The 21,811-nt window shown below is 50.2% G+C and overlaps 4 protein-coding genes across 4 annotated transcripts; 2 read left to right on the top strand and 2 right to left on the bottom strand.

Moving 5' to 3' along the window:
• Positions 1–929: 929 nt before the first annotated feature.
• PFICI_07981 (uncharacterized protein) lies at positions 930–3,203 on the top strand (the record flags this gene model as incomplete). Its single annotated transcript, XM_007836562.1, has 6 exons — positions 930–1,136; positions 1,204–1,266; positions 1,327–1,402; positions 1,454–1,555; positions 1,616–2,975; positions 3,041–3,203. The coding sequence occupies 6 exons, from the start codon at positions 930–932 to the stop codon at positions 3,201–3,203; spliced, it is 1,971 nt and encodes a 656-aa protein (XP_007834753.1).
• Positions 3,204–4,620: 1,417 nt separating this feature from the next.
• PFICI_07980 (uncharacterized protein) lies at positions 4,621–4,872 on the bottom strand (the record flags this gene model as incomplete). Its single annotated transcript, XM_007836561.1, has 1 exon — positions 4,621–4,872. The coding sequence occupies one exon, from the start codon at positions 4,870–4,872 to the stop codon at positions 4,621–4,623; it is 252 nt and encodes an 83-aa protein (XP_007834752.1).
• Positions 4,873–6,748: 1,876 nt separating this feature from the next.
• PFICI_07979 (uncharacterized protein) lies at positions 6,749–8,691 on the top strand (the record flags this gene model as incomplete). The annotated part of the gene is made up of 3 exons (XM_007836560.1): positions 6,749–6,873; positions 6,947–7,049; positions 7,111–8,691. The coding sequence occupies 3 exons, from the start codon at positions 6,749–6,751 to the stop codon at positions 8,689–8,691; spliced, it is 1,809 nt and encodes a 602-aa protein (XP_007834751.1).
• A 4,788-nt stretch (positions 8,692–13,479) lies between these two features.
• On the bottom strand, positions 13,480–14,508 carry PFICI_07978 (uncharacterized protein; the record flags this gene model as incomplete). The annotated part of the gene is made up of 1 exon (XM_007836559.1): positions 13,480–14,508. The coding sequence occupies one exon, from the start codon at positions 14,506–14,508 to the stop codon at positions 13,480–13,482; it is 1,029 nt and encodes a 342-aa protein (XP_007834750.1).
• Positions 14,509–21,811: the final 7,303 nt, after the last annotated feature.

Below are 21,811 nucleotides of genomic sequence, written 5' to 3'. Positions count from 1 at the left end.
CCATACTACAGCTGTCTTTCCGCTTGCATACTTATCGGTCAACCAGTCGTTATCTTTACCAAAAGTCGATACTGAATCATGATTATCTATTCAGGTTCATTCATCAAGAATTGATCTATCCTGTTCATCTCCTATCTCCGAGTAAGTCAGTCTTTTTTGTACCTGACAGATAACCGGCATCGCGGCATGGGGGAAAAGATTGAGCTTATGCAGGCTAGATCCATAATGCCTACCACGATAGGAAGGTCGCGCCGGGAGTATGGCCATGCACGTGCGAGGGTTGCGATAAATTAACCCCCGGGGAAACTCTGTCAATTGCTGGTCTTTTCCCCTAGGGGCCCCAGAAAAGTCCATGATTCTGGGAAATGACCGCTAACGGCTCCTCCCTAGCTCATCCATACGCGCGATTAGGGATAACCACGCTCCGAGCCCGGCTTTGGTGATTGGTGGTGATTTGGAGCGTGGTAAACCCACAAAGCCCCGACGGTTCACGGAGGTTAAACCCCATTCCACTTCATAATGTCATCAAAGCAGGGCGATTTGTGGCTGCTCAATAGAATCGACCAGGTAAACAATCGTGCTTGCCCCCCCTGGTCAAAGTATCGTAAACCAAAGGAGTACGACGCGGCGACCGACATGGGTGTGATGAGATCGGCGGACGATGCAGTGCAACTGCACACTAGGTAGGACGGACACAGAGTAGCAAGCGAGCAAGCGTACGCCAGGGCAATGCATACCTACTTTGGTACCTAGGTTAGTATGCAATCATATCACCGGGTCCCTTAAAAGATCGCCCATCTACCCGTCGCTCCAAACATTCGGAACCTCCTCCCCTCTTCTTGGCTTTTCTTGGTGTGCTCTTGGTATTGACGCCATTGATTGTCTTGAACGTTGGTACGCGGTCAATCATAATCCTCGTCCTGCCAAGAATGAAGAGCATCAGCGCGGCTGCCGTCGCCGGCCTGGTGGCCACGACCAGCTTTATACGCGAAGCAGTTGCTTGCGATACCTGCTACGGGCCTACGAACCATGTCGAACACGTCCGTCATGTCAAGCGCATGCAGCCCGGTGTCGCCAATGCCTCTTATGGTCCTACCAGAGAGCTCGAATGGGGTCAATTGAACTTTTTGCACACTGTAGGTTGACTGAAGAAGGTCTAGTTGCTTATGGCGAAGAGCGACATGAGTTGACACTGCACAACAGACTGATACCCACGGCTGGCTGGAAGGACATCTCAAAGAGGGCAACTATGGAGCAGATTGGGGTGTAAGCAACCAAAGTCTTCACCATTTCTTCTCTTTTCATACTAATTATTTCTCGATCTAGGACTTTGTCTCTTTCTCGACTTACATGAAGCAAAAAGCCGGCGAATTGGGCGTCGATCTTCTCCTCGTTGACACTGGTGAGCTTATATCACCCGTGTACATTTATAGACACAACTGACAGTATACAGGTGACCTGCACGATGGTGCTGGGCTAAGCGACGTGACAACCCCCGACGCCGCGATCACCAATATTCTGTTTGAAAAGATAGACTACGACTTGCTGACCATTGGTATGTCTATTCATCTACTACATGCGATTATTGTCAACTTTTTGCTAATTATCGTGCCAGGAAACCATGAGTTGTATCTTGCCGAAGTCGCGTACCAAACTTTCACCCAGCTCTCAAAGTTCTGGGGTGACAAGTATCTCACCTCCAACGTCCAGATTCTCAACAATGTGACGAACGAATGGGAGTACATTGGCCAGCAGTACAAGTACTTCACGACTGCGAACGGCGTGAGGATCATGGCTTTTGGCGTTCTCTTTGACTTTACGGGCAATGTGAACATTTCCCAGGTCACTCCCGCCGAGACCTTGGTGACGGAACAGTGGTTCCTGGATGCTGTCAACTTTACCGAGCCCGTCGATCTCTTTGTGGTTCTCGGTCACAATCCCGCACGCGTTGGCGACGACACTGGAAGCACGTTTGGTACCATCCATGATGCTATCCGCAGCGTTCATACCAACACGCCCATTCAGTTCTTTGGCGGCCACAGTCATATTCGTGACTTTGCTGTTCTGGATGAGAGCAGTACATCGATCGAATCAGGTCGTTACTGCGAGACTCTCGGATGGCTGAGCATGAGCGGTTTCTCCAAGTGCAGCAGCGGATGGAAGGGCAGTGCGAACCCCAAGGGCGTGTCCAACCCATCTCGTAAAGCCACCACAAACTCGACATCGCCGTACAAGTACTCGCGTAGATACCTCGACTGGAACCGAGCGACGTTTGACTTCCACGCCGTGGGTGGAGTCGCGTCTTTTGATACTGCTTCGGGCGAAAACGTCACATCGGCCATTACCACATACCGTGAGCAGCTCAACCTGGGCCAAGTATATGGCTGCGCTCCTCAGAGCTACTGCATGTCGTGCGCCGAGTTTAACAGCACTGACAACATCTACCCCCTCCTTTCTGACGCGTTGGCCACCTCTGTCGTCAACGAAACTCGGCAGGACATTCCAAGATACATCATTGCCAACACTGGCAGTATTCGTTTTGACTTGTACAAGGGTCCTTTTACCTACGACGACTTCTTCATCGTGTCGCCCTTTACGGACATTTTCATGTACGTGCCAGAAGTGCCGTGCAGCCTCGCTAGTACAGTACTCGACGGCCTCAACAATGCCGGCGCAAACGAGAAGCGCAACTTTGGCTACATGCCCGTTGAGCGCGACATTTGCGTGAACCCCACGACGTCCCCCTTGGTCTCCAGAGACATGGAAGCTCACGTGCACGTCAACTCTGCCATTACGCGCCGCCAGGTCGTTGATCTGGTTGCCGGGTACACCACGACGGATGATTTCGGAACCGATGGTGATGATACCGCGCACAGCTCGATTCCTTACTACGAAGTCCCTGTTTTCTTCCAAGGAGAGGGCGGTTTCGGAGACGAGGGTTGCACCGACACTGCTGACCTGATTTTCCTAGACTTGTAAGTTTTCTGAACTATTATTCTCAGGGCACTAAGGGACCAATACTGACCGTTTCCCCCAATAGCATCCAAAGCGACGTCTTGGCAATTCTTGGCTCGGACTATAGCGACAGCGATGTTGCCTATTATATCAACTCGACCTTCTCTACGCGGGACTACCTGCCATTGTTTGTGGAGCAGTCCGATATTTTCCAGTCGGGTATTGATAACTGTACTACTAGCTCATAGATGCCCAACGATACATTTATACCAACATACAATAATACAATATAACTTTATCCAGATTTCTCGCTCATCTTCTCGCTCGTCGCTCCGTGTCTGATTATCATGAGTAAGATATCAAGAATATAATACTATGACCAAGTCTCGGAAAACTATTGAAATTGTCCTCGATCTTTGAGGACTCCTTTGGACATTGCATAAAAGCTTTGTCAAATCCCAGTTGTAGTCAGAGATCTAGCGGCAGCAGATCGACGACGACTGAGGGTCGTACTCTTCGTCGCTGTTTTCACATCACCCGCGCAAGTTTGCCTCCATTCAATTTCCTGCACGGTAGCCTCGAACCCTAGGGTACTAGCTGCGCATCATTGCGCTCGGCAATGAACATGGGATGCCCGTGATTGAGAGACAAGTCCGCCTCGGGTTGCTGTACAGATGGACGAGGATAGTAGAACCGGCACGTCAGGTTCTCGAGCCGCTTGCCCGACTCTTTGAGCGCATCAAGGGTAGGACACGCACCAAACGCCATCACCACACACACTTCTCAATTGTGCGTGCGTGCGTGTGCGTGTGTATTGTGCAAGTCTTCTTCATCAGGGAACAAGACATCATTCGTGGAAACTTTTTCTCATCCCTTAAGACCACTGCGCGCTGCCCAGAATTGTTGCCTCCACAAAAGCCACATCGTGGTCTGTGTTAGAGAGGCGGTCGAGTGGTGTTGTAGACCTACTCGGGTTTTCCCCTCAAGTATAGCTGGGGGTTATGTGCCCAACTGGATAGAACAAATGAGGAGTCTGGGTGAGCGGTTGGCGTTGCTCAATGAAAAAAGACGGGGCTAAGAAATTCTGTTCCAACTTTCATACTTATGAGACATCTGCTCATATCCTAAATTCTTCTCTCGGGTATCCTCCGTTTCGTTGATGTTGTTGTTGGTAAATGTGATTTCTGCACGGCATTCCGGTCTCTGCCGAAATGGTGGGCGAAAAGACCTTCACCAGGAATAGACTGTACTTGTCAAGCAGGCTGCCACAAGTTAGCACCAAAGTTAGCAGCCAATCTCGATCTTGTGCAAGCTTCATACTTCGTGGCTGGGTTAATGTGCCCAAAACTCGTTCATCTCGGAGTTCATACAACATTTGAGGCTGTTGTGCTTCGTTGAAATCGTAAGAGGTCCTCCATATTTGCTTGCTGGAGCAAGTCGCCATGCATTTCGAGGAGGCTCTTCTCCGACCGTTCCAGATAAGCTTCCATGGCTGCTACGAAGTCTTTCGTGTTGAGTCCCCCCCCTTACAGAAAAATTCTGTTAACCACATCGCATTCACGAATCCTCAAACCCATTGTCGGTAATTACAGCCCATTGTCTCTGTTGTTATTGCCATTCCTTGCATTCCCATTGCCGAGCTCCGCTTCTAGATTGCGTGCTTTCTCAGAAGTCCTCGTTCATTAGATCGTCGAGGTCTTTCTCGCCCGAGCTGGTGGCGCCTGTCTCGACCGCGACCTCCTCGTTGACAACGGCTGCAGGCTCATCGCTATCCTCAGCAGTTTCGTTGTCGTCCTCGTCAATCTCGCCCTGGGTCTCCTTGCCGTTCTTTTCCTCGATGTTCTTGCTCAGGAAGTTCTCTTCAGGGGCGCCGAGGATCATAGCCTCGGAAAGCAGGCGCTGGACTCGCTTGGCCATATTGAGAATTGCACTATCTTCTTCCTCGTTCTTGGACAGCTTCCAATACTTGGCTGATGATATAGAGCGTCCTGGTGGTCCTATCTCGTAACGGTTCTTTGCCTATCTGAGGCTGTCGACGACCGTGAGTAGGTGAGCACCAAGGTCCTGCCCGGGCGTGCGAATACCTTCATGGCAGCCCCGAATGAAAGTCCCCAACACACAGGGACTCAGCGCATTGCCAAGATGGTTATCACCGGTGTTAACCACATTCCGGTCGGGCTCACGAAGAATACTGTGAATCTCCTGGACTATCAGGTGATTCAATTTACCTATCTTTGGTATCGACGCCTGTAGTTTCTGTTAATCAGAGTTCAGATCCTTCCGCGTCCCTCTCCTTCACTCATCAACAACACCCATTTTCTCCTCGAGCCAGATCAAGGTATCTCGAAGGTGCTTCATAGAACGCCAAGTATCGATTGCCGCTCTTTGATTCGAGAGATGAATGGCCGCATGCAAGGCTCCGAGCTGTTGATGTATAAGCGTTGCCTATGTCTTGTCTAGACAATGTGCCAGCTGTTCGTAGAGGACCCGTCGTGGGCTCTGCGTATCAGGAAGGAACGGACGAGTGTACATGCATTTGACAGGCTGTAGAAATAATCGCAATGCACCATGTCATGGTAGAGTCAGAGTAGACGGATTTGAGTCAGTCGGGAAAAGCAGTACTGTTTCATTGCGAGACAATCTCGATCAAGGCAGGCATTGATTGATCTTTTGGGTTTTCCAGACGGAATGGGAAAAGAAGAGATATTTTCATATCATATTTAATTATTTCAAGTGGAAGAAATCAAGTCGAAATTCATGTCAGGTGCTAAGACTTTCTCATGTGATGTCAAAGGTGTGTAGAGAAGCATTTGGCTGAGCGCCGCTGGGTCTTTTATAGTTGGAAGCCGGGCTTCTCCTGGCACGCAGTAGAGAGATTATTGCAAGAACAGTCATTAATAGTGACAGTGTGAAGCAGGCAAATAGAACTAAATGATTTAGGTTTGTACTGTGTTTGCGCATTGCCCAAGAGACGCAGATGAACTGACTACAAACAACAATGATTTGCTTGAACCCCAAATGACAATTGCGTTGGGCATACACCTAACCTTGGAACGACAACAACCACTCATGACGATACCGGAACGAGGTCATTACGATAGATATGTGGAAAACATTTAGAACGGTACTCAACCTCCTCTTGGCCTCTTGTCACATGAGCTGTGTGAATGAATGTCTGAGGCCTGCTGAATACTGGCGACCCTCTTATACTCGAACTAATTGTCCACTTTGGCTATATTGCTTGGCATGGTTCCCATTACTGTGCCAACCCAATGCAAGCTGTAAAAGGTGACAGACAGCCACGATTTTCCATGTGCGATATCTGATTTTTGAGTTATGAAACTGTAGATTATTAAGTACTTGAAGACATTGCTAGTTCACTCATAACTCTATCACCAGCGATCGGGAGATTTGCACAATGTTCAAGACACACGAGTGTGAGATTACCTCAGCTCTTAGTGGTTGGCCTATGCGAGTCCACTAAATCACAGCCCTCGCTTCCAGGTCCCGGGGCTGCCGCGTACAGTGCCTAGGTAGTGTCACATGCTAAGAGTGGCGCTCTGTCCGTCCCCTCCCCTGATAACTTCCAGTGATTGACTGATTGGATCCACCGCAAGCCGTAGGCCGAAGTCAATCAACCACCACACTCTTTCCGTCTCTGTCTCTCCCTCTCTCCATTGCCAAACTCTTTCACACGTCATCATCTCCATCACCCTTTGTGTTGTCAATTTGTTTTCCTTAGTCTATCGTATAGAGTTTCAATCTTGACTAGGAACCCGTGTGTTTTTGCATTATGGCGCCGGCTCAGCGCTTCCATGGTTATCCAAAGGCCCGTGAGGGACCCAAGATCCCCTTCAATGGTACCGAAGAACAGGTGCCGGTGCTAAGAGGTTGGCTGCTCGTTGTCTTTGCAAACTTGTGAGTTGCATCACTTAGCCACCGGATGCATCCAGCCTCAGGAACAACCAGACGTCTAACACACATTCTTTAGAATCACGCGCTCCTCATGGCTCGCCAAGTCTACGTGGCGAGATGCAAACTTTGGTTCTGCCAAAGACCTTCCTGGATTGGAAGAGTACGACTGGCAATTGCAGGTAGGTACAAACCTGCAAATTCAAGGTCAGACAGGATTGATGACTAACTGCCGCGCCCAAGCCAATCGTCACACCGTTGGCAACAAGCGACAGCCCAAGCAAGCCGGGCATCACGTCTGATCTGGCCCTGCGTCAGCCTGAAGACCGCGCTGGTCGCTTCTACTCTGCCGCAGACTACCATGAGCTTTACAAGTCGGGCAAGCTTACGCCACTGCAAGTAGCCGAGGCTCTACTGCCATTGATTGCCCGCGGTCAGAATCCGCCTGCAAAGTATGAGTCGGCTACTGCAGTCACCCAAGAGGAGACTGTTCTGAGGGCGGCCAAGGCCTCTACTGAGCGCTATGCTAAGGGAGAGCAGCTGAGCGTCCTAGATGGTGTCCCCTTTGGAGTCAAGGATGATCTAGATGTGGAAGGCTATGTCTCCCACAAGGGTTTGGGTCCACAGGAGGGCCACCCATTCTTCAAACCTGCCAAAGAGACCATTTGGCCAGTCAAGCAGTTGGAAGCCGCTGGTGCCATCATGGTCAGTACTTTTGCCATGCACGAGCTTGGATCCGATGTCAGTGGTTGCAACCCACGCTGGGGCACGCCGGTCAATTGGAACAACACGTCATACTATCCTGGAGCTTCATCATCCGGAAATGGCTCTGCATTGAGCGCCGGGCTGGTGCCGTTGGCAGTCGGCACGGATGCCGGAGGCAGTATCCGTATACCCTCCGCCTTTTGCGGACAATATGGACTCAAGACCACCCTTCATAGGGTCTACACAATGAAGTCCTCGGTTTGCATCATTGGCCCCATGGCTTCAAATGTCTCGGACCTCACCATTGCTTTCAGACTCATGTCTGCTTCCAACCCAGACGACCCAATTCAAGCAGCCTTTGCACCGTCTATTCCTCCTTCCCCATCCGCCAAGAAGTATATTGGAATTGACCATGATTGGTTCAACTGTGCCGCCCCGCAAGTTTTGGAGGTAACAAAGAAGGCCATTTCATACCTGACGGATAAGCTCAACTACGAACTCGTCGACATTAGCATACCGTACCTCAAGGAAGGCCAGGCTGCTCATTCAGCTTGGGCGCTTGTAGAGTCAGTCGACCACCAGCGCACTCGCGTTCCGAAATGGTACAACTCGGACCCCTTGTCCATGGTAAACCACCCAAACAAGTGCATGCAGACCATGGGCGCACTCACATCAGGTGTCGACATGGTCAAATCGGGACAGCTTCGTCGGTTGCACATGGAGCATCTTGCTTTCCTCTACCAAAAGTATCCTGGCCTCTTGATCCTCACGCCCACGGTTCCCGATGCTGGCTGGAAGATCCACCCGGGCGATGAGGCGTATGGTTTCATCGACGGCCCAAAGACATTTCGGACAATGATGTACATCTGGCTGGCCAACTCGACCGGTTGTCCAGCGATTACAGCGCCTGTTGGCTATGCAGAGCCTGAGCAGGGTGAAGGCAGATTGTCGATCGGACTCATGGCCACCGGTGAATGGGGTGCCGAGGAGCAGCTGCTCTCATTTGCCAAGGATGCTGAAGTCTACTTGAATGAGGTCTACGAAGGCGGACGAAACAGATCCAAAGACTGGGCAGATGTCATTGGTCTTGCCATAGAAAAGGAAAATGGAAAGAACTAAATCGAGGATGATATACTCATTGACAAGGCGTATATATAGATAAAGCAGACTTGTGTATGATGGAGGATTGTGAGCAGGGGTATAGACTTGCGGCTTTGGTGCAGCAGCCAGGGGCCCAGTGTAATATAGTTCAATCAATAGACGAAGCAAATGACGAGGTGTATATTGCCAAATTTTATTTCGATTTCGTGACACGTGCACACTAGAGAACGCTTCTTGCTTTCATTACAGCAGAGATTATTTCCCTTCATCCTACACCATTCGGTATGAGGTCAAACTAAATTAATAAGGAAAAAAGGAGCAACCACAAGAATGGACGTCGTAGACAATTCTCGCAAGTTTCCGGACAGTAAATCACAATCCGACCGAGCCGCCGACATGGGCACTTCATTACGTCCATCATGGACTTGGATCGCCAGTTTCCCTTGCTCTTGGCCATCACGATACTGACACACAGCTCGCACCATTATTGTCGTCGGAGCACGTTGTATTGGATTTGTAGCCGCAGTCGCGAGTCAGGACCAGCTTGTCATTCTGACAGCGGCCGTAGACGAGATTGTTCCTATAGGATGAATGAATTGAATTGTCAAATTTCTGGTTCATCAAGCACCACATTTGCCACGTCGGAAACTGGATCCCTTTCAAGCAGATCTTTGGAGTGACAGAGAAAAGGAAGAGACATGAGAACCACTTACCAGCACCAATCTAGATCCGGCGTCTTGTCGGAACAGTACGTGGCCTGCACGCCCGCAATGGCGGCGGCGAGGTTGAAGATTACGGCGGGTCGCATGGTCCGCGGTTGTCGTGGTCGTGGTCGTGGTTGTCAGCGGCTGAACCAGTGGTTCCTGTTCCAACGGGCCGCAGTCCCGGTCGGTATACAAGTGTAGATATTAATGATCCTGGCTACAGGGGAGTCGCCAGGGATGCTTGATTATTCTTTTCTCTCTCTCTTCCGTTTAGAAAGTAAGTAAGAGAACAAGAGATTACCGTTATCCTCACGGACGTTTTGTGAGTGACCAAGGGATGTCAGCAAGTCAGCATCACCAAAAGTTCGCCACTCAATTAAAAGGGCTGCTTCGTTCCTGTTTTTCCCCCTCATTCTCATCTTTCCCCTCAGCTGTAGTTTTGTGTAACCGGGGAAAACGAGTGGTGAAAACCACACCCGCGAGGCTGAACGTTGTCTGGCTCAAAGAGGCAGCATGAGTGCTACGCTGATTACTGCACGCAGGTCTTGGCATTCTGTGGTGATGCTGCGGCAACTGTGTTCTTACCCAACGGACAGAAACGTGCAAGTTCTAGGCTGAAACATCAGGTCTTCCAGTGGAAGGGTTTCTGACCGTGCCAATGAAATGATACGTAGGCTGGAATACTCGACATGGACTTCTTCTTGTTCATTACCAATCTCTGAAAACGATGCGAGTTCTGCAGCGGGCGCAACGGCAACGGTACTGCAGCTAATTGACAGCTTCTGACGAGTATTCCCACGTGCCGCAGCAATATATAAAGCTGGCCTTGGCACAATGGTGCTTAACCAAGGGACTTGCTTGTGTCGTCTTACAATATATACAAGAGATGCTGCAATGTCATGATGGCAAGTAGCAGGGATTTTTCAAGTTACACTTGAGTGATTGCTACCGAGCCGACGATCCAGCATCCTCGTGTAGCAATGTGTAGGTTCTTGTGCAATTGCCGAGGGCTTCCCGATGGCCAGGTGTTGCAAGGTCACGGAATAAACAGAAGATAGCCTGGGAGCCCGTGTGTAACGTACATTGTCTTTTTTCGCTTGTGTCAGTCATACTCTCTACCCAGACTGGGGGTTTTTGGCTGACAGGTGAGCTCGCGACGCCCCGTAAGCCGGCCAATAGATTTTGGCAAGTTTTTGATTTCATGGTCAATATCATGGATATTGCCCCTTTTCCCATCCTGATTTGCGATTATCAGCCGTTGGTGCAACTCTGTAGAAGCCAGCAGCAGCATGACCGTGATCGGAACTAGGCAGCTTCCTTTTTTCCTCTTTCAGAAATAATCGATTGTTGGTTGGAAGGATGAGGCGCGGCTGGGCGGTTCATGGTTGTCCGTCGTCGTTGGAGATAACGTCTACTACTACCCGAGCCCCACCACCAATTCTAGAACATACACGTCGTCTTGGCAACACAAAGATGAAAATCAAAGCAGAGACAACTAGTGGTAGGCTTGTGAGAGGATGCAGTGAAATGATCAACCTACTGTCTGAGCCTCATAGACTGCGTATTTTTGAGCACGTACTGCCATCATTCACCTCGGTACTGCAGGGTCATAGGCAGCAGTTTTCCGTTTCCTTTCTGTCTGCGGGTTCGACGCATCTAATGCAAATGTAAGTCCCCATGCGGTTGCATGCAACACTTATTTCTTCGGCGTTGTCCGGGGTTCGGTGTACAGGAACAGCAACTGAACAAAACCCCCGGAAAGATTTTCCTCATTGCAAATGTTATGTCCAAAAGAGAAAGTGCTGACCATGTTTAAGACCTTTTGCAATCCCCTATTTTCTTATTTCTCTTTCCAAAAGACCCAGTAAAGCAGGTAAACGTCCCTGCCTGGTAGACAGACCATGCTGCAACCACTCACAAGGGAAAGGCCGGGTTTTCTCATCTGGGTAAATGAAACGAATCGTTGTACGAAAGCATGACTGCATGTGTAGTACATACAGAGATCGGCGCAGCGGGTCCTGCCTCCTCCCACCTCGACTTGTAACGAGAACAAGATCCAATCTTCTCCCTCCTCTTACTTAGACCCTGCAAGTCCGTCCGACGGAAATACCATCTATCGCTCACTGCCTACACTATTACAAGTCATCGAGAGGACAATCTACTAGTAGACAACTCGATATATCCAAAAGTAGAGTGACAATAAGCACATTTGTAGTGAGATGACTCCAACGGTATTTGCCCTTTGTCGATAAACCGCCAAGGTTCTATCTACTTGCTGCAGGTCTGGGGCTCAGCACTTATCTGCCTGCGAAAAAAAAAACATCCACAAATCCCCCGCAGCGTACAGTTGGGGGATAAGACCATAATCCGTTTTCGCTCGGGTGTTCTATCGTGACTTATCAGTGCCACCCAAGGCTATTCGTCGCCTAGGGATTATTTCTAGAAACGTGGCATGCAACTTTCCGTCTGCCGGTTTCACAGCCTCGAAAGAGACACGAAAATCCGGTTTGCTTCACCATGCTTACTAAAGTTGTACTCGCTTTGACTTTACCCTTCCAAATGGTTCACTTTTCGACATGCAAGAATGGTACTGCGACTTAGAGATCACTGAAACGCATGCTAGTAGTGCAATAGTATGGAGTGGTAACTTTTTTTTTGTTGATCGATTAACTACTAAATTCACAAATCAAATGTCATGTCAAGTCTCACCAGGACACTTGACATAGCATCAGCCAGCATCCCATGCTCTTTGGTGAAATATGCACAGCACATCTTCCCATTGAGCGCCTCAGAAGTCGAACGTGAAGACCGATAAGCCAGTCGCACATGATCTTCTGAGATGTAGTGGGACGGAGCTACAATATTGCCGCATGTCAAACCAGCCCGCCGCCAAGTCAAGCCGTGAGGCTTGCCGCATCCTTCTAGCTAAGATCGACCGCGACACGAGCAGCACCCAAGATTGCCTGACTAGCAGGCTGTCGTTCTCGTAATCCCACTCGGCGCGGCGCTTCTATTGCCTTCCTGGAGCGGTGACGCTCTCTCGGCAAACAACGATCGGCGGGCTGTTATGATGCTGGCATTGACGGCAGTAAAGGGCCATGCATCTCCCTGCCCAGCAGAAATATATCGTTTAGTGATGCCCAGCTTTTTTTATGTGCTTGTGATCCATCCCTATCGCCTTCAAGTTCCTCTCTCACATCTCTGGTGATGCGAGGCTCGGTTTTTGTCGACAACCAGTGTCTGCCGCTGACAGCGCAATCCTCCAACGCGCGTCTCGGCTACGAGATGATGTGGTGAAACGACCTACAGGCCAAGCGCAGACACAGTCTTGCTTTCCTGCATGAATCCATAGGTGCACGGCTTGCCGAAAGTGTCAACATCAAGTTGATTGTACTTCGTGCGAGTCGTCATAAGCTCATAAGGTATTCGTCATAAGGTCGTTCGTTCATTCGTAACAAGGCCGGAAATGCTCAGTAGTAGAACTTGAAGCGAGTGCGCAGACTGGGTGGAGGTCATAATCGTTCCCAAGTCGCAGAATGGGGGTATCATCCAAAGAAAGCCGCTTTATGCCGTATAAACAAAACAAAAACAAAAACTAAACAGGGAATCCGATAACCAATGATCTCTGCCTCCGGTCTCTGCCGGGTATGTGTGGGTTGTGTTGCATTGCTGCGTGTACCTCTTATTTTAGTGATAAGAAAACCCGGTCTTCTATATCTCAAAGACCTGCCCTGTTGTAAATGCGACCCAGAAAACAAATGAAAAGAAAGAAAAGCCCTCCCAGGCTCCAACCATGATGTAATGGAAAGGATTACCCTCGCGACCGAGCTCGCGGTGATGGTGATGTGAGAGGTCCCGAAAATCAAACGCTCGCTCGCTATAAAATGAAAATCCGAAAAAGATTTGAGACAAAGAAACCCTGGGATATTATATGCCGAGATGTTCTGGTATCGAGTTCGCTGTGATGGAGATGATGCCGAATAAACGCCCATATGCTTTGTACAAGCTTCCTGTGGAGCTGAGTAGAGGAAGTCCATGATGTCTTTTTTCAAGAATGGGGGACAACCGGGGATCGAGATCTCTTTCTTGTCGGTGGTGGTTGTCACATTGTTGTAGCATACTCTTGATAGCGATCCCAGCCGAATCCTCCAAAACCAGTATTGATACCGCAGTGTGCTGTCAGCATGCTGGGTAGAGGCAGCGCCGGAATGGGGGCCGACACCATGGGCGAACTGTAGAAGAAGCCGGCGGTAGTATATGGTTGACTGAAGGGAGGCGTGGGCGACGGAATCTGGACCTCGCTCATAGCCATGTTTGCCCAGATGGGAGTGGAATCCGATGAAGTGGACGTGACGCTGGGACTCGAAGGAAGTACCCGCCAAGAGTCTACCGGTGCAGGCACCGCGGCTGGCGATGGTGTAGACTGCGACCATATGCTTGCGGCTGCTGGAGAGCTGGGCAGCAGAGGAGGCTGGCGGACGACGTCGACGATTCTGGGCGGCGGGGGCAGAAGCGGCTTCATTAGGGCCAGGATGTTGTTCTTGACGTCTTCGCTCTTTCCACAAAGCAACTCACCGGCGCCCTCCTCTTCGAGACCCTCGAGGGCAGACACGTGCGTCCGAAAGACGAACCTGTTGATGGCCTGGACAAAATCCTCGTGCAGCTTCTTGGCTTGCTGGTCCTTTTCCGACCAGTCATAGGTTGCGGCCTTGGCATCAACACAGTGAACCTCCTTGTGATACTCGATGAGAGCCGTGATCGAGTCTGGGGTGAGCTTGTAAGCGACCTCGTTGCGCAGGACCATATCCACATGTACAATATAAGCTTCGATGTGCAGCAGTTGAAAGTTGCGAATGGCCTCGAGCAATGGGTTGGAGTCCGTCTGCAGCTCGGCTTCTGGTAGCTTGGGCAGCATGATGGAGGTCAGGGTCCAGATGGCATTTGGCGACGACAGGATATCGGTCAGGCATCTCTGGTGCTGGGGTACGCTGTTGAGAGGGCGCTTGACCTTGTTGACGCGCTTAAGGGTCTGTGTTAACCATGGCTCGACCTTTGAACCCAGGACGACGTTGACAGAGGAAGCCCTCGGCGCAAAGGCCGCGGCGGAAGCTGGCAGTAGTTGAACAGGCATCGCAGGCACCTTCCTAGGGTAGGAAGATCTTTCTCTCTCTTTTTTCTTTGAACTCTCTTTTTGGAATTTCAAGTACAGGAAACAGAACGAAGGAAGACTCGTCGGGAGAGGGAAACTCTAGAGTGACTAGGAAATAATCCTTGAAGGCTTTGGTGGAGAGAGCGCTTCCGGGAGTGACGAGGATGGACGGGAAAGACGAATAATAAGAGAAAAGTGATGACGGAGCGAGGCGGTCCCCAGGACAGGGTATTAAGCTTGCACACCTTGCAACCGCAAATAAGAAGAAGAGAATGAAGGACGAAGTACTCGTGAAGAGAGAAAGGGAGGGTAAGACAAGAAGAAGCCGCGATGAGAGGTGGGGTGAGTTATAATCCTCCCTCTTCTTGCCTTGAATGTGAGCACACACCACTCACACGCTAGGTACTTGCGCTCTTCCCACTTCTCCCGCTCCGACCCGGGCGATTGATGGAGAGGCCCCATGTCAGGTCACTTTTAGTGTGTGTCTCTATGGGATGATGGGACCAAGCCAAGCAACAACCCAGCCCAAGACTGGTTGGTGTAGGCATGTACTGGGTCATCGGCTGCGTATGTCCTGTCCTGCCATGCCCCCGACCTGCGCTCTCGCTCGCTTCCCATTCTAGCTCGGGCTAGTCCAGTAGGGTAGGTAGGTAGGTAGACAGGTATTGATGATGGACGGTATCTACCTAGGTAGCCACCGGACACTTGAGATACTAGGTATCCATGGCATGTAGTATCTCACAGTATCTTGCCGTCCATTATCCATGGACGATTGCGCCGTCACTTGCTGCGCTCCCTCACTCATCACTTTACTGCACCTCTGATTTGTTTGTCATCCTTGAAAGTCTATCTGTCGTTCATTATAGGACCTTGATGCATTGCCTTGAGACCGGGACGCGCACAGCACTCCTTGTCATTCGCCTCTCCCGAACATGTGTACTAGGTATTCGCCCGTCATCGCCATCAGCTAGCATCAGAAGTTGACTGACGGGGTGAATTTACCAACCTGACCTCCAGGGAAGCCTGCACTAACTAACTGCTCGACAGGTCCATAGGTCGGCCGATCCCCTGGAGGGGTCATGCGCGGCAAAAAAAAGAAGTGGCCCTGATTTTTTTTTTCTCTTCCCTCCTCTGCGCAGTTAGTGTAGTAGCATCGCACGCTCGAGTGGGCTGTGTCCTCGTCGTGCATATGCTGGAAGTAAACGGACAAATGGGAGCAACGCTGCCGATGGGAGAGAGCTGAAAGATGCATATGGGCCAGTGCGTCCGCGCCACCCAACTTCGTACCTGTACAAAGAAAACGGCCTACTCGGCACCTATAGCGCTAGCGGGGGGGCAGCCCTGCCGAGGTCAGGTTTAGGTAGGTCTACTAACTACTGGTAGCACCGGACATGATGCGCCCAGCAGCGGCCATCAGGTCTGGTATATTCCGCCATGGATGTCGTCGTACAATGCCAGTAAAAACAGCCTCCAGCGCTGGGTGGATGGTTGGACAGATGGATGGATGGACCGACAGACAGATGCTACATTAACCAAACCCACAATTTGATCTAGGTCAAGGTAGTAGCAAGCAATCGAGCAATTGGCCTCTTTCAGAACTTGCAGCGGACATTCCAGAAAGCAAGAACTTGCGCCTCCATACGTACTCGACTGAATTCTTTTAGTAGGTCGGGTCGGGTATGGACTCAAGGCCGAGCTGCGGGCGTGTTACAGACGAAGCATCATTCCATGATTGATCTTTCAGCTTTCAGAAATGGACTTGTATCAATGAAGGATCAGATCGCAATCCGACCAGTCTCCACGGTCCCGATACGTAGACTAAGTTCTAGTACCAGGCTCACTGGTCGAAAAAGGAAGAAAAAAAAAGTGAAAAAGCATGAGTGACCTTTTCCCTCTCTTTTCCGTCCTTGTTCCCTGCATCCATCACTATTTTAGCCCTGCCGGCACTCCGGAACTGGCCGGCGCACTGGCACTTGCAGGGAACCTAGGCCGTCTCCGATGTCGAGGTGCTTGTCATTCATACACAGTAATAACATACATCTCTCTCTATTCAACTATGATGGACACCATGACCATGGGAAATCGTGTGTGGGATGCAACACGACTGTTTGAGCCACTCTGCACGCCCGCGCACAAGTGATATATGATAAGTAGTCACTCCTGAAAAAATTTGAAGTCGTATTCAATATCATTCCATGTCTTTTCTGGACTGTTCCACCATCGCTTGTCTGTGAGGGTGCGCTCGCCTCTGCAAGCCATCAAAGTTGGAAACACTTTTATCTGTCATGTCATTGGTAGCTGCGTCTAGTCTTTCGCTCATCACTTTCATCATCATGCCTCTCTCTCTCTTTCTTTGATAAATTTCGTCTCCAAAATCTAATCAAGTTTTTCCCCGTTCTTACAGCATCATCTCCGGAAACGTTGTTGGTGGGCCGCCGAGCATGACTATTGACGACCTGAAGCCCAGAGTGGTCTAAAGGGGGGGGAGAGAAGGGAAAATGAGTCGCCAACGCTTATGCAGGTTGGCAAACGCCTTACATGATTGTAGATGGAGTGAAAGTCATGTAGGCACCAGGCAGACTATAGACCTACATTAGTTTTTTTGTGGGAGGGTCGCTCTTTGGTTCCTTTTAGACGTACATGACCTTACCGGCAGTAGTCGGCCGGGATACCCCCCCTTGGCCGTGAAAAGCGATTCGTTCGCCGAGAAATGATTGAAACTCTTATGGGCATTGCAATAAATTGTCTATCCATCACCGCGGACCAGTCATTCCATCCCGTTGGCTAAATGGCAGCTGAAAGATAGAAAAGCCCCGAACCATTTCTATACAATGTCACCCCAGAGTAGGTGGTAATTGGTAAGGGCCTTGCAGCAGTAGTGATCATCGATGCAGGCCCTTGCGTTCATCTCATCTCATCCAGAAGAAAAGAACGAAAGCGGCTATCCCATGTCATAGAAGGCCGTAGCTGCAGGCTAACTAATGCAGTACGATACCGGGGGAACGATATTTCGATGACTTGCATTGAGGCAGGTAGGTACGGCGGTTGGCAGGTAGGTAGTCTAGGTACAATATTCTTTTCTTTTCAGCTACTACTAGATCAACAACACACATGTGCTTTCTCATAGTCCCAACCGCATTGGATCTGACATGAGACCATGCAATCGGAAGAGTGGAGGTTAAGTAAGATGACGACCTGCGCAATCTGTCCTTTGTTGGACGGCGGCTGTCCAACGAGGTCATCGAGAACGGAATGCATAAAAGTCTCCTACGGCAGGAGTCAAGGTCCCCGTACGGTCTGGCCGGTTTGGCCCCTTAGACCTAGCATTGGCTCGAAACGGGCTTGCTCGAGCAATGCGACGATGTTTGCTGCAAGGTGGTTTCTAGTTCCTGCGAAGCTGTCGACAATTCGGAAGTTGCTCGTCCAGCTTCCAGACGAATGGGAATAGTAGTTGTCTTGGGGCCAGACTCTTATTCGAAACCGACCCGCCAACGACCCGCATGGTGGTACTCGTCAATATAGTAGGTACTGTACTACTGAGTAAAATGGGAAACGAGATGGACTGGTTGATTACATAGTAGCAAACTCAGTCGAACGACTACCGGGGGCGCTTATTTGGTGCCCCCGGGCAGCTTTGGCAGCACAAACTAGTCGCGTCAAAGGAAACGGATGCCGCGCGGAGACGACTACAGTTCCCGGTCGAGACGAGACCAGACGCGAGGAGAGGAGAGAGAGGAGAGAAGGGAGGGTAGAAGAAAATTTCGTCGTCAGTCGGCCGTCAGTGATGGTGGTCTGACCCCATGATGGAGAACAAAAGGTAGCATAATAGTCTTAAGTCGAGGTTCAGCAAGCGGGCATCGGCGGTTTATAGCCTATCATTGCTATATGACCAGGGTACGACTCCTTGCTAGTCGCAGACGGCTCAAGGTGAACCAAGAGGTGAAAGGCCACTTTTGACTTCTCATTGGCTCGTGGGCAGAATGTCTAGTCGGCCAGGGTGGGTAAGAAAAGGCCAAATTTTCATTGGTTGGAAATTCGAGAAAATCAGGAATACCCTCGATTGCTCGAAACCCTCCCCGCAAAGGTGTACGAGGACCCTGCCAAACAGGAAGGATTTTTGATTATGGCAGGAGAGAACATGGAGACAAGGGAAGAGATGAGGCGTCTTTGATCAATCTCGACCTTTCAAAAGTAGAAAAGTGTCATCTTGTCCAGTTTGAAGCTTGCTCAAAACGGATCAAGGGGTACGAAGGATTGTGTATAGGGCTTTCCCTTTCCGGATTCTCCTACATACATCGCTAGCTGCTGGATGTGCGCCGCACTACATGGTGCAAAGACTAATGCTTTCCACTGGATATTCAACGATATTGACTTCGTACAAGAACAATTTTCTCCCAGGATTAGGTTGCACGTCGATGTGAATGACACCGTGTTGTTGCCGAAGGCATTTGGACGAAAAGGTCTGGCTCAGTGATCTGCACATTAGCATGGGCCCCGCGATTGCACTACAAAACCAGGATGGTCATGAGTCAGGGAAAAAAAAAAAGTCGAGACTCAGCAGAGCAACAGCCTACATCCCAGTCTGCGAGATATTCACAAAAAGGGCCGTGATAACTTCTGTGACGGTATAATGCATGATATGGTAAGACATGGCTGGACGACAATGTTCGACGTGATGAGAAGATTTCTCCTACATGGGGTCGCGGTCATCTGACCACGAGACTCGCTCCAACGGTAATCCTCTCCATCATCAACGACCTTCGCGTGATCGTGAGAGGGAGAAACAAGATCCCGGCACCAATTGTACCGAGACGGCAATTAGCGGTTCAAAAAATAGTCACCTGTCGAAACAATCAACTTGTGTGAAATCTGCATGTATTGTGACGTTTTTCTATCCAAGAATATCTTTGTTGAGATTTTCGCATGTGAATTGGCCACCGACTAAATAAAGTGGTAATTCAAAAGCAGATGTTAAAGAGAGAGAAACAATTACAATGCGTGCCTGGAGGACATCATGCACAAACCTTTTTCTTTCTTTCTATTTTTGGCTGCACTGCTAACAGTGAATTTGTCCAAGCTTACTTACAAACATTCATACTGCTGCTGGCGGCGACTACTGTCAATTAGACTCGATTAGACTCTGCAGGCTGAGCAATTCCGGTCTCGGTCAAAAAAGGTATAATATTGGCATGGTATGACGATCTATGTAGTATTGACTTTTACCCGTACAGTCGCATCACCATATAAGGCAATCATCATATCTGTGTGCACACAACCGTCGTAGTCAGCAGCTTGTAACCGGCCGCAATTGTGCTGCTTTCATGCTACTCGGTGTCCATTCAGGGCATGTCGCACTACCTCAAGAGGCAGCCGAGGCCGCACTGGGGGTCTGAAATGGGTGGCAGTGGTGGGGTTGCTGGCGGTACGGTTATTGGGGTTTCAAGCCCCACTGACGGCGGCCCCGAGCCGACCTCTTTTCCGGGTTGCAACGGCCATGCAACCCACTGGCATGGGGGCAGTGGGCAGTGCTTTTCTTTTTGTTGTGTCTGTTTGACTCACAATGCTGATTGCCATAGGGTCCTGGGGCTTCTGGCATCCAGGAAAAAAAGAATTCAATCCACTTTGCGCTTAAAATCCCTTGAATTCTGCATTGCAACATGCCAGTCGTGGATCAGGACAAGGACCAACTTATGGAGTAGATTTTCGGTACGTGCCATATGACAGATGATTGAGTCCACATGTAAGAACCTTGGTTCTCGTAGTGGCGATTCCAGGATGACTTGGACGACACGCTTGTTTGAGCAGGCGCTGTACAATGCGAAGCTGTCGTTGACCTGCACCACACTGTCCACCTAATGACGCTGCAGGCTCAACGTAGTGGAAACCCTCCCAATGCTCTGCCTAACTGCGTAGCAATAGAGACGTGGTTTGCACGGGCAAGTTCGATCGCCTAAAGGCTCCATTGGGCAGAAGATCTGCCGACGAGACGCGCAAGATGGGGCATTCTATCCTCTTCCTAGCACAGACAGCGCTGGATTTTTTTTTTCTTTGACCCCCTCGTCGCTGGAACCCCATCTTGCTTAAGCATGACCTGACACCAAGAGCGGGAAGCCCTGGACCCCCGGCGCACGCAGGCTCTGGACACTCTGTACAGCTCAGGGCCGCGTCGGGGCTATAGTATACTCGTACTATGTTACGGCAATTGGACGAGGCTCCAGAGTTGACGATCCGAAGGCACAATGGTTACAAGACGCACAAGGCTATCAACCAGTCAGGTTGTCTACCTTCTATCTCACAGGTGGACCGACGTTCGACTTTCCGCATCGGCTTCCTAGGTACGGTATGTACTTCCTATATTTCTGAATCATCATGTATAGCCAAAGGCCGATGCGCACCTTGATGCATCGGTCATCCACGCCACGAATATAATCGCACAACACACTGTTCTATTTTTGACCAGGGCAACACGGACGATAATGACGAATCTATGTATGAAATCGTGGGTGGCAAGCCACAGAAGCATTGTCAGAAAAAGAAGCGAACACGAAACTGCATATAAATTCGACGATTGCGAGAGAAAGCGTGTGGCTGTGTCTCGGTAGTCGACCGGATCCCTGCGCTTATCCCCGCCGGAAATGCTCACTTTCTTGGCTGCCTATAACGCACAGGGCCATGTACAGTACCTGTACACTACCGCTGATGCACCCAACAACTCGTCTCCTGCAGTTGCTCAGGTGCTGCCGTGGCCCGTGTTTTCAGTGCGCATCTCGCCCCATCAAAATCAGGTACTACTACCAGTACTACCTGACCTATGGCTAGGTATGTACGACAGTTTACCTTATTCGGAATTTGCCCTCTTCGACAGCGGGCCTCCTGTCCCTGATCTTGGGGAAAGAACCGGATCTTGCCAATAACAGATCTCCAAGTGCAACCTAATCTGTCCGACAATTGTCGCTGAGCCGCGCGCATGAATCACTACAACTGTGTTCCTAGTACAGCTGAGAAAGATCGCCTGCCAGCGCAGCGCTGGGCTACCGTAAACTACCACCGCAACGGCAGAGGGATCCATCTGCTACATACCTAACAAGCAGCGAGGTACCTAGATTAGGTATTCCGGGGGTGGCTGTCGTTTCGCCCCCCGCCAACGTGTCAGTCCAGCCACCCAAGTAACGAACCTGCCACTCTATTCAACGACAGCTTCATCAGTTGCGACACGTGAACATTGCTGGGTGCACAGCAATCCAGGCGACAACGGGACATCGTTGGGGGGTATATCCTGGATATC

The sequence above is a fragment of the Pestalotiopsis fici genome, assembly GCF_000516985.1.
Source record: "Pestalotiopsis fici W106-1 unplaced genomic scaffold PFICI_Scf_5, whole genome shotgun sequence".
Lineage (NCBI taxonomy): Eukaryota > Fungi > Ascomycota > Sordariomycetes > Amphisphaeriales > Sporocadaceae > Pestalotiopsis > Pestalotiopsis fici.
The sequence above is the reverse complement of the archived record's forward strand: the minus strand, read 5'-3'. Positions and strand labels throughout refer to the sequence as shown.